Source organism: Amphiura filiformis, chromosome 16 (assembly GCF_039555335.1).
Source record: "Amphiura filiformis chromosome 16, Afil_fr2py, whole genome shotgun sequence".
In the NCBI taxonomy this organism is placed as follows: Eukaryota; Metazoa; Echinodermata; class Ophiuroidea; order Amphilepidida; family Amphiuridae; genus Amphiura; species Amphiura filiformis.
In genome coordinates, this window is record NC_092643.1 from 8,574,075 (window position 1) to 8,587,202 (window position 13,128).

The window sequence follows — 13,128 nt, forward strand, 5'->3', positions numbered from 1 at the left end:
CAGGCAATACCTTACTCTATTGTTTTAATATACCAACAGGTGGAACAGTTTAAAACCAATCAGAGTGAGGATAGCGCCTTGCACTCCTCTTTACCATGTGATGTCAGGCAATACCTTACTCTATTGTTTAAATATGCCAACAGGTGGAACAGTTTAAAACCAATCAGAGTGAGGATAGCGCCTTGCATTCCTCTTTACCATGTAATGTCAGGCAATACCTTACTCTATTGTTTTAATATACCAACAGGTGGAACAGTTTAAAACCAATCAGAGTGAGGATAGCGCCTTGCACTCCTCTTTACCATGTGATGTCAGGCAATACCTTACTCTATTGTTTAAATATGCCAACAGGTGGAACAGTTTAAAACCAATCAGAGTGAGGATAGGGTCCTGCACTCCTCTTTACCATGTGATGTCAGGCAATACCTTACTCTATTGTTTAAATATGCCAACAGGTAGAGCAGTTTAAAACCAATCAGAGTGAGGATAGGGCCCTGCACTCCTCTTTACCATGTGATGTCAGGGAATACCTTACTCTATTGTTTAAATATGCCAACAGGTAGAACAGTTTAAAACCAATCAGAATGAGGATAGCGCCTTGCACTCCTCTTTACCATGTGATGTCAGGCAATACCTTACTCTATTGTTTTAATATGCCAACAGGTAGAACAGTTTAAAACCAATCAGAGTGAGGATAGCGCCCTGCACTCCTCTTACCATGTGATGTCAGGCAATACCTTACTCTATTGTTTAAATATGCCAACAGGTAGAATAGTTTAAAACCAATCAGAGTGAGGATAGCGCCCTGCATTCCTCTTACCATGTGATGTCAGGCAATACCTTACTCTATTGTTTAAATATGCCAACAGGTAGAACAGTTTAAAACCAATCAGAGTGAGGATAGCACCCTGCACTCCTCTTACCATGTGATGTCAGGGAATACCTTGCTCTATTGTTTTAATATGCCAACAGGTAGAACAGTTTAAAACCAATCAGAGTGAGGATATCGCCTTGCACTCCTCTTTACCATGTGATGTCAGGGAATACCTTACTCTATTGTTTTAATATGCCAACAGGTGGAACAGTTTAAAACCAATCAGAGTGAGGATAGCGCCTTGCACTCCTCTTACCATGTGATGTCAGGCAATACCTTACTCTATTGTTTTAATATGCCAACAGGTAGAATAGTTTAAAACCAATCAGAGTGAGGACAGCACCCTGCATTCCTCATACCATGTGATGTCAGGCAATACCTTACTCTATTGTTTAAATATGCCAACAGTTTAAAACCAATCAGAGTGAGGATAGCGCCCTGCACTCCTCTTTACCATGTGATGTTAGGCAATACCTTACTCTATTGTTTAAATATGCCAACAGGTAGAACAGTTTAAAACCAATCAGAGTGAAGATAGCGCCTTGCACTCCTCTTTACCATGTGATGTCAGGCAATACCTTACTCTATTGTTTAAATATGCCAACAGGTAGAACAGTTTAAAACCAATCAGAGTGAGGATAGCGCCCTGCATTCCTCTTTACCATGTGATGTCAGACAATACCTTACTCTATTGTTTAAATATGCCAACAGGTAGAATAGTTTAAAACCAATCAGAGTGAGGATAGCGCCTTGCACTCCTCTTTACCATGTGATGTTAGGCAATACCTTACTCTATTGTTTAAATATGTCAACAGGTAGAACAGTTTAAAACCAATCAGAGTGAGGATAGCGCCCTGCATTCCTCTTTACCATGTGATGTCAGACAATACCTTACTCTATTGTTTAAATATACCAACAGGTGGAACAGTTTAAAACCAATCAGAGTGAGGACAGCGCCTTGCACTCCTCTTTACCATGTGATGTCAGGCAATACCTTACTCTATTGTTTTAATATGCCAACAGGTAGAACAGTTTAAAACCAATCAGAGTGAGGATATCGCCTTGCACTCCTCTTTACCATGTGATGTCAGGCAATACCTTACTCTATTGTTTTAATATGCCAACAGGTAGAACAGTTTAAAACCAATCAGAGTGAGGATATCGCCTTGCACTCCTCTTTACCATGTGATGTCAGGCAATACCTTACTCTATTGTTTTAATATGCCAACAGGTAGAACAGTTTAAAACCAATCAGAGTGAGGATATCGCCTTGCACTCCTCTTTACCATGTGATGTCAGGCAATACCTTACTCTATTGTTTTAATATGCCAACAGGTAGAACAGTTTAAAACCAATCAGAGTGAAGATAGCGCCTTGCACTCCTCTTTACCATGTGATGTCAGGCAATACCTTACTCTATTGTTTTAATATGCCAACAGGTAGAATAGTTTAAAACCAATCAGAGTGAGGATAGCGCCTTGCACTCCTCTTTACCATGTGATGTCAGGCAATACCTTACTCTATTGTTTAAATATGCCAACAGGTAGAACAGTTTAAAACCAATCAGAGTGAGGATAGCACCCTGCACTCCTCTTTACCATGTGATGTCAGGCAATACCTTACTCTATTGTTTAAATATGTCAACAGGTGGAACAGTTTAAAACCAATCAGAGTGAGGATAGGGCCCTGCACTCCTCTTACCATGTGATGTCAGGCAATACCTTACCAGAGAGTGAACACCATTTACAGATAGATGCTGTGTCGTTATACCTCCTCTATATGGTACAGATGATCTCCTCTGGAGTGCAGGTAAGTTTCTTTATCATAGTGCAAATTCACGCCTTCCTATCATGCAATATTCCAGTGACTTAAAGGAGTATTTTGTGATCCTAGCATCCTCTATTTATGTCATTTTTCATTAGATATCCACGAAAAAACCCTATTCCCAAAATTTCAGTTGATTCTGATTTTATGCGTTCATGAAGTTATGCATGATTATGTGTATTACACTGCTCCATAGACAATGTGTTGTAATTTCGTTCTGGTGCACCAGAACGAAATTCAAATTTCAAATTCATCTTTGCTAAACAAATTAATCTGCAAGAAATATTTTATACATACACATTATGTAGCCAGAGGTTTCCAGTGATATAAAAATCTCAACTTTTTTTTGAGAAAAGTGGGGGGAGGAGGCTGTGGAGCACGAAATGCCCTTTTAATAAACCAGCGCATTAAATTTGGAACGTAACGTTAATATAAGACAATTCTTGTGATTCACTTAGGGATTCAATCATGTTTCACCATTGTTCATCACCATTTAACAATGATGCGGCCATGTTGTGTGCGTGGTTTTCTTCTCAGTAAAGCAAAGTAAACCACGCAGACGCGCCAGACGTGAGTTGTTAATCGGTGATGAATAACGGTGAAACACGATTGAATCCCTTTCAACCATGAAAACAAGGTTAAGATCTTCTAATTCACACGATTCTTTCATTCGGAATGTCCGTTTGTCATTGCCACTCAACCTAACAAGAAGACCGGTGATTTCTCTGTTGATATCAGCGATAAAATAAAGAATAAAATGGTAATGCTTAGCTGCTACCTCCAACATAAGAGAGTGTTATTTGTTTGCGGGTTCCAGGCACAACAAATTTTACGCGTAACATGTACGCGTAATCTTGCGTTCGCGTATACGCTACTGCACTGTGGATTCATCACCGATTAAAAATGCTTGGCTTCTGTACAAAGGTATAGGAAGAGTTGTTGAATCAATTTTGAACCATTAAGACCATTCTTATGCTTCACAATACAGTGTGGCACCACCGGCTGCCTCTTGCCAGTCCAATCTTTTACCTCCATAGTTGACGTCACCATTCTAGCCATAATTGGATTCTCATGCGAGTGAAATAATAATAATGTTGAAAAGAATGTGACAAAAGATTCTGTGTGGTCAATAGAGTAGTAAACGCAAGCTATGGATGTCAACTTTTTCCCACGATGTACGCACTGCATATCAGGCGGCGAGTGGCATGATAGAGCCGGCAACTTGTGAAACCGCCCGGCCGTATAGCATTTTCCATACTCGGTTAGTTTTGTGGGGTTCATTATCGAACCCCAACGGTTTTAGCTTGTACTTATATTATTTATTAACATAGGCCTGTTTGTTTGTGATATTTCAAGCGTTTTAAAATTTCAAAATAATCCCATTCAATTACACGGTTGACGATGAAAATTTACTGAATTTAGAGAATGCATTACGACCACCACCTGCTGCATATTTTAGCCTTTTCCCAGCGACCACAGCTGGAAGGCTGGTATTGTGAATTGAACAAATTGAAAGATTGAGAATAATGGTTTCCTTCTCATGGTCACTTTGCCTCTCTGAAGTTTTGTCAGCATCATCTCCTAGATTTCAGTTGTTAATGCCTAGATATGCTTGACATCAAAACAAAATTTAAACAGTTGCAGTATGGATAATTAACTTTATAGATGCAGGGACTGTCTTTTGAGGAGAGCGAGAGCAATTGCTCTCTACTGCTCTCCTTAAATCTGATATAGGAGAGTGATTTTTAGCTCTCCTTAGATGACTATTCTCTCCTTACATTATATTGTAAATGCTCTAAACAGCTCTGCTTGAAAGCTCCAGAAGAGCTATTTAATGCTCTCCTGCAAATTACAAAAGACAGTCCCTGTAGATGTCCCATGTCTGATGAACAATCACTAACTTGTGTAATAGCAATGTACCATATGTAATTTAGCACAATATCACCATTACATCAGGGAATGGGATGGCATAATTTTCTGATGCGTTGTATTGTATTTATTGCAGGTTATTCTTGACTTTTTCTCATATGTTCAAAGCATATATGTATCTTTGTAATCAAGCCTGGAAATAAGCAGACTGGAACCAGGAGCAATTTGTTTTTAAACATTGCTCCTGTTTCACTGGCATTTTACAAGCACCAGGAGCAAAGAGAAAGGAGCAATTTTCAAATAGTAATTCCTTTTCTGCATATACAATATAGCATTCGAGCACTACTGCATCAAGTGCAAGAACTGGAACCAGGAGCAATTTTCCCAAATAAATTGCTCCTGGTTCATGTGAAATCTACAAGAACCATGAGCAATTGGTGGCTTTACGAGGGCAAATTTGCTCCCAGTGCCCGCTTCCAGGCTTGTTTGTAATCCCTCCCTCCTTCCATTGGGATAAGTACAGGAATGGGAATGCTTTCATTGTGGAATCTGGGGCACAATTAAATTTTTGCCTAACATTTGGAAAAAAAGAGCAAGTTATACCAACTTGACATGGAGAAAAAAGTAAAAAAACAAAACTAATGTAGGCACAGAAGTAGTTAGAGACCAATTGCTAAAAATTACCAATTCCAAGGCCCACAGAAGTGTTCACCTGCAAAAACAACTGGGATCAATTGGAATACAAAAGTGCACTGGAACAAGTGGAACTGTCAGCTGGATAGACTTGCTTCAAGTCCTTGGGTGTCCATACTTAGTGAATGAAAACTGCCGCATCTTCCAAAAATTCCTGTTTCTTTCCAAAATTTTGAATTTATTCTTTCAAAATAATTATTTAGCAGTCTCAAACAGTGGATCATAAATTTGACTTGGATTGTAGATCCCCTCGTCTCTGTTCATTACTCATCACCCCTTTCTCATGATCTGAATTGAATTTGATCCATCATGGTTTTTTGTCACTCTCTCTCTAAGATTTTTGACTCCCCAAATTGATAATTTGATTAATTATATGTGATCAATTACCTCAAATTTACTATTGTCTTCAAAAATGTATTTTATCTTGGCCAAGTTAGAGAAATGCTTAAAATGACACATTGATGTCGGATATAGAGTATTGAATTTATACATATGACAAACTTTAGTACAGTTCTTCATTATTTTCAAAGATTAATCATGTTAATTGCGTTAATTTGCTTTGGCAGTCAGTTATCAAAATTCATATTGCTTAGAGATAAACAATATTTACATAAACTTCTAGCTAAAGTTCATTTGTTACCATTTATCATATTGAAATATCTATGTGGCATGTTTGATAATGACATCATACACCCAAAAGGAATGAAAATTCGGGATTGCAAATATATTTTATAAGATTCTTTGTGATTTACACCACTTAATTTATCTTCATACTATGTAATACCGGTACTATGTAAAAAATGACAATAAAATACTAACAGCATGAAGTTTTGAGTAAGAACAAAATAAAAATGGGATACCTTAGCTCTGTTATTATTATGAACCAATCATGTGATATAATCATGCAAACTAATCATTAACCTGAAGATAAGCTTAATGTAGAGTCTTTTCCGTCATGGCCACCTCACTAGCGCAGACCATCAAGAAAAACTTCCCCAACTGTGCCGTTTGTTTAATGACATTTCGTGATCCAAGAGCTCTTCCCTGTCAGCATGGATTTTGTAGGGAGTGTTTGGAGCAGTTAGTGGCATCAAGTAAAGACGAACAAACTCTGATTTGTCCTACTTGTCGAGAAAAGGTGAAGATATTGAAGGACGGTGTGAAGGATCTACCTGTGCATAGCAGTCTGAAGGATGCAGTGGACATGGAAAAAAAGGTGAGGTATAATGATTCAATTTTAAAGGAATCACTTAAACAAAACAAAAATCAGTAATCTGTGAATGCAACATCAATAAGTTCAACCATGAGAAAAAAAATAAGAAGAAAATTAAATGTAAAATATGAAAACAATTAAAGATGTGCTTGTGTTCAACTTTTGTTATTCGATATTTTGATGGCTAGTCACTCTTGACACCCCTGTCATCTCGCACTCATAAATTAAATTGCTTTTAAGATACACAGAGTTGAATCTCAGCAGACAATTACAAGAAGGGTGAATAAATAATATGAAAAAATGACATTGTTTTGTTGTACCATTGCAAGATGTGGTTCATTTTATACACGTAACCTTTTATGCTCAGGAACAAGTCGCCAGGCATGTTTTTGAGTTATATGCCTTTAAAGATGACATTCCCATAAAAAAATCCAATTTTGGAATTCTTAATTTCATGGTATTTGACGTTGGGGCGGAGTGGACTTTCAAATCCTTGAAAGTACTTATTAAAAAGATGTTTATTTAATCAATAATTGACAGTTGAACTATGATAATCCCTATTCAATCTTGTGTAAGGCAGGAAAATAATTAGCACATTACTCAGATTAGCAATTTAGCAAAAATATCAAGGTATCATTTAATATCTTGAAAAGTTTTGATGCTATGTCTATAATTTTGCTACCATTTTGAAGCTTATTGTCCCGTGCTTACATATTTATTCAAATCATGAAATGTCACAAATGGAACTTGTACTTGGTTTTGTCGGAACGGGTCACATATTGGTTTGGACTTCCACCAGTCTGCTAATATACATGTACCTTATCTTATCTTAGCTATTGACATGTATAGTTTCATACATGGTAAATGCTTTTTGTTTGCAACTTATCCGTATTTCTATTAGCCTGTGACATTTTTTTCACATGAATTAATTGGATAGTGTTTTTTTTTATTTGTTTTTTTTATTATTGTTGGTATAGACCACTTGATATCATTGTTTATCAACAAAGGTCTGTCGATATGCTTGAATGAACCGCTACACTGTTCAATGGCTTTCTTGTACTATGTGGTGGGCGATTTTAAATGCACATGCCCTGGGCAAACTATGATGTGTACGCACACCAGGGCTGTCAACTTTTTGGAATTGCTTGGCGTGAGACAGAGACGTACCGGGATTTGCCGACTCCAATGTTCATTTTGTACCATGATTATTTGAGCCACGGCGCTCGAGAATGAGAAAAGCGGGGGGGTAGGGGGTGGGGGGTATGAGCAACAAATTAATCATGACGATGCGTTTGATTTTACTCATTTTCCAGCTTTTTACGTGAGCTGTACTACCTTGGCGTGAGATTATACTACCTTGGCGTGAGACCGTGAGAAAGTGACCCAATGCGTGAGACTCACGGCCAATGCGTGAGAGTTGACAGCCCTGGCGCACGCACACTGCCGGGCCGGGCAATGATATCACATGTCAAGTGGTCTATAGTAAATGAAAATGTGTAAAATTGTTTAAGAATATGTGATTTTATGTGTTTAAAAAAATATGTGTTTAATAAATATATAAATATTTCTTGTTTATTTTTGTTAGTCTACAGTACAGGGACTTGAAAGATGATTTTTAACTGGATACAGGGTGTTTCTGAATGGTTGGTTCTGGGCATTTGGGAGGGGGAGGTATTAAAGTACAAGTAAGGAAATAAATCTTGGGAACTCAAACATACAAATTTTTATATGTTTTAGAAATTAAAATGCATTGTTACTCCAAAAATACATGCAAAGGATTTTTGTCTATGGATCGGTAACCCACAAAACATCCACAAGTTTTAAAATCTCACTACGTTGCATGCTTATATAAATTTGTGTATGTGTAACATCTTTGGATAAAATCAGTATCATGAGTTTTGGGGATATCCTGAACAAATTAATCTGATGATTTAAAAATGATACGAATGGTAAAACAATACCGCATACTTTGTGTTTCTGAGTTTCAATGTGCATAATTATCCTTAAAAGCGCAGTAATTTATAGTGCGCTACGCACAGGCACAACGCCTAGACATTGATCCACAAACCTCAGCACACTTTACAGGTTGTCGCTGACCACTACGGCCCCACATCATTCCATAAACCATTTAACAACAACTCAGGGACTTTGCAGCTTCAAGAGCGCACACCCTAGACATTCCACAAATAACCTTCGCAACCAGGATCAGCTCCCGAGTTTAGTGCGGGTTACAACGAGACAATAAGCAGTGAGTTCCTTGTCCAGGGAATTTCAAGCTAACTCAATTTTTCCACGAGAGCAAACTAGGCACCGCCAGAGTTCGAACCCGCAACCTCTCGCACCATAGTCGAACGCCTTATCGATTGAGCTAACTTGACTGCAAAGGCAAATTAGCACTGGTACTGATCTTTCAGAAACACCCTGTATCAGTTAGATTTATAACTGCAAAGGTAAATTGATCACAAGTATCATTTGTTTATCTGCTTTTCATTTGATATTATTCTGTAGGTTCGAACACCAGACTCCAACACTGCCTGCAGCAACTGCAATGTATTTGGTAACAAAGCTAAAGTCAGATGTGTTGACTGCAAAGAATACCTCTGTGATACATGCTATGCCTATCATAAGGCCATCAAAGTCATGAAAGACCACAAAGTGATCACCATGGAAGATGTCCTTGCTGGTAAAGTGAATCTGCACAAAGAGGAGGAAACTAGGTACTGCAAGGTCCATGGGAAGCTGTGTGAATACTACTGTGAGACTGAGAAGAGAGTACTGTGTAAGGATTGTGTAATATTGAATGAATGTCCTCCTCAGCATACTGTGTTAGCCTGAAGAAAGCAGCCCAAACTCACTCAGATGAGTTAAAGGACTTGATGAGGCAAAGTGATGATACTCTGAAGAAGTTCCAGGAAGCTGTAAAGATGACTAAAAATGTGAAAACAGAACTTGGAATCCATTCCCAAACAACCAGAAACTCACTTTTGAGGCTTGAGAATGAGTACATTGAACTTGTGAAGAAGAGAGTGAAAGATTTGAAAGGAAAGGTTGATCAACTAGAACAGGAAAGAATGAAGGAGCTTGATCAGAAGAAGGCATATCTTGAGTCATCTATAAGAAACATTCAGAGAGCAACAGAAGACACTACTAGAGTCCTTGAGGCAAATTCAGAATTTGAAGTAATATCCTCTTATGCCACCCTGGCTTCACAACTCAAGAAGCTTTCCAAGTCACAGCCAGAAGTAATAGACAAGTCTCTTGGTTATGTGAAGTTCAAGGCAGCTACTCCAGCTATTCCAAACATAGGGCAGCTATTGAGAGATGGAATATCAGGAGAAAAATGGAAACAGATTGGGCAGTTTCATACTGAAGGCTTTAATAAGCTACATGGACTTGATTTAAATCAAGCAGGCAATGTTGCATTATGTAGCTCGGAAAAGGGGGTTAAAGTGTGTTCTAGAGAAGGTCAAGTCAAATGTATACTGCGAGAGTCTCCTGGTGCATTTGATGTTGCCATTACACCTAATCATGAGTATGTGACTAGTGTAAAAGGTAAACATCACATTGATGTCTACAACAGTACTGGTAAACATGTAAATACTATTACTGTAACTAATGTGAACAATAAGTCATCCAGAGTTAATTCAGTAGCAGTAGATCCTACTGGTAAAATCATAGTAGGGCAGGTAGGTAACACCATATCCATCCACAATGCTGATGGTTCTCTCATCTCAAAGTTTGCAACACAGTCCATGCCATCACGCCTTGCAGTCACCTCTAACGGAGAGATTGTTATTTCCTTCTGTGACTCTAAATTAAAACAAGGAACATCTGTGAATCTGATGGATTACTCTGGCAGCAATGTGAGGGTCATCCAACCTCCAGCAGAGGTCAAAGTATGGTCCCCTGGTTTTGTGTGTTGTAGACAAGGTGAGATATTTGTCTGTAATGGAGGTGATGGTGATCCTACAGGTGTATACAGGTTCACAGCTGAAGGTGATTACTTAGGATGTGTTACTACACAGGTTAAAATCCCATCAGGTATTGCAATATCTAGGGATGGCATGGAGCTGTTTGTTGCAGACATTAGGGATAAACAAATCAAAATATTTCAGCGTCCATGATGAAAAGCATATCCCAACAACTGTAAATTCCTTCAGACTGTTCTGACCCATAGTGTATATGTTTTATTTGCTGTTCTGTAAGGACAATCCAAATAATTTAATTCTAAATAAGAAATGTTCAGTAGGCCTATACTGTAAAAGTGGAAATCTTCGCAGTACCATTAATTTTCATGCTTTTCGTGTGCAACACAGCTATCAAGAAAATAAAAACACACGGATATGTTCTAAAATGTATAGGTCTATGTAAGAAAACTCAAAATCACAAAATTAAAAACAAGCAAAAAATTCAAAATCGGTAAAGTGCTAGAAATTACACACACGAAAATTACCAATTTTACAGGATACATGATTTCTTTATTTTTTACTTTGTGAATTGACAGGTGCTGTAGACAACCAAACAAAATGTGTGCATTGGATTATACATATATATGTGACCGTCCACGACGAAACGCTCGTAAAGTCGGCCCCTGGTCAATTATGTTTTCTTACGTGTTTAGAAAATATATATTATAAGCTTTACAATGATATATCATTTGACTTCAAACAATATCCAGAAGCGGAGTTATGGCTTGTTAAACTTTGCTCCTTCAGTAAAAGGGTACATTATTTTGGTGCTATATTATTTTTCTTTTTCAACATCGCTGGTATTACATATCAAATTGTCGTAATTGGCGGTCACTTCAAATCATCCCCAAGTCAACGAGGTTCAGGAATGTCCTCTCATTGTTGATTGTTAGTGGTTCAATCTGTTGAACAGGATTTGGCCAAAGCAAACAAAGACTAGAGTTATTTGTATAAGTATAAGCTTATTATCTACTTCAACAATAGGATTAAAGATTGGCGTTTGACTGACACTAAAATGAGAAACGTAGGACAAAGATTAGGAACATATAAATACAACCTTTATTCACATTTTGCACTGTAACTCAAAATACAATTTGCAGACTTTACGAGCAGTTTGATATGGATGGTCACATATTGCTGTGCAAGGGAGATTATTTTGTTTTTGATCTGCTGTGAAATATATCTAATTTTATATGCAGCTATACAGGTTTTAAAGCTAATAATATAAGACAATTTGCCAAGTACAGGGTGTCCCAAAATCTCGATACCTTTTTGAACCGTCATATCTTTCGCTATGATTGGCCGAGGGGAAATCAAAATACATATTTGGAAAGAATACATTGATGCAATTATTTGGATACCACCCAACATGATACATTTTCCTTCGTTAATAAGATATACATGACCAATGAACAATTCAACTCAAATGCGACATGTCAATACTGCACAAAAAATATGCGTTACACGTTGAGAATTATAAAATCGATTTTAAGACTTCGCTCTTAGCCTTCTTTTCTAGTAAAATTTTGAAGAAAAATCTTATCTTATTCTGTTATGGTATGGTTGATGATGATATATTGAAATCATTTCTTCATAAAATTTTCAATGGTTATATATTCAAATAGAAGTTTCAACCCTGGCCCTGATCACATGAAGCACCGATGAAGATCAAATGTGACAATTCATGTTTAGAATATGCCTTGACTTTGGAACACTTGTAAAGGAAAGCAACTGGTTGTTTCCTTGGGTTCTTAATTACAAAATGAAGAGTGATACTTCTATGTTGACCTCCCCGTCTTTCATCATCCACTGTGAATTAATGTCCTTACAGTCCTGGTGCAAGAATCTTGTGAGAGAGCAGAGAATTGAAGAATCCAATATTACACATCTTCAGAAGATAGCTTTTACTGCCTCAATTTCCAAATAAAATCAAAGCATAAGTACATATTTCTGGGTGTTATATATCATCTTGATAGTCTATTTTTATAATACGAGAACTTTTTGATATTTGCAATTGAATTGAATGGGGAACATTGGTCTAGAAGTTAAGAGGAGGTCGTGGATACTTGGGATCCGAAGATGTGCTGTAAACTTATTGTATAGTTTTCTGTGTAATATGCCCAACTGTTTCACCGTAGATTCTTTAATATGCTAGTGGGTTTATATGTCAAATGTGGTGTCAAAACAATTGCCAGAGTTTCCTCTTTTCAACGATACCTTCACTTTTGTTGTCGGGTGCTGTGTACTAGAGTTATGAGCGTTTAAAATGGTATCGAGACTTTTGGGACACCCTGTACATACTGTATTGACTGTAATAAACGCTCCCCATCTAATAAACACTCCCTCTAATTTTCGTGAAAAATTTACAAAACTTCAAACATTTACATGCCTGATTGGATGTGCACCTGAAGATTACACATGCCTTAATTATTAAAGAAAGCAATATATTTTGGGGATACTGTTCAGTGTTCATGTACCGTATTTCGTCAAATAGTCGCCCCCCTCAAATAAACGCCCCCCACCAGAAGTGAACCAAAAGTCAGTGTCAAAAGTTCATAGTTCGTCATTTTAGCGTGACTTTTAAGCTTACCTAATGATTTTAACGGGAAATTGTTCGTGCTAAAATGACCTCTAATAAACGCCCCCCCCCCCTTGGGAAAATGTAACGCCCCCCGGGGGCGTTTATT

At 37.6% G+C, this 13,128-nt stretch overlaps 1 protein-coding gene across 1 annotated transcript in view; it reads left to right on the top strand.

Moving 5' to 3' along the window:
• LOC140135496 (phosphorylase b kinase regulatory subunit beta-like) overlaps positions 1–13,128 on the top strand; it is a 112,140-nt gene that overhangs the window by 34,197 nt on the left and 64,815 nt on the right. The window contains exon 6 of the mRNA XM_072157013.1: positions 2,522–2,683. Coding sequence (XP_072013114.1) covers positions 2,522–2,683 — 162 coding nt within the window. The remainder of the gene's footprint in view (positions 1–2,521; positions 2,684–13,128) is intronic.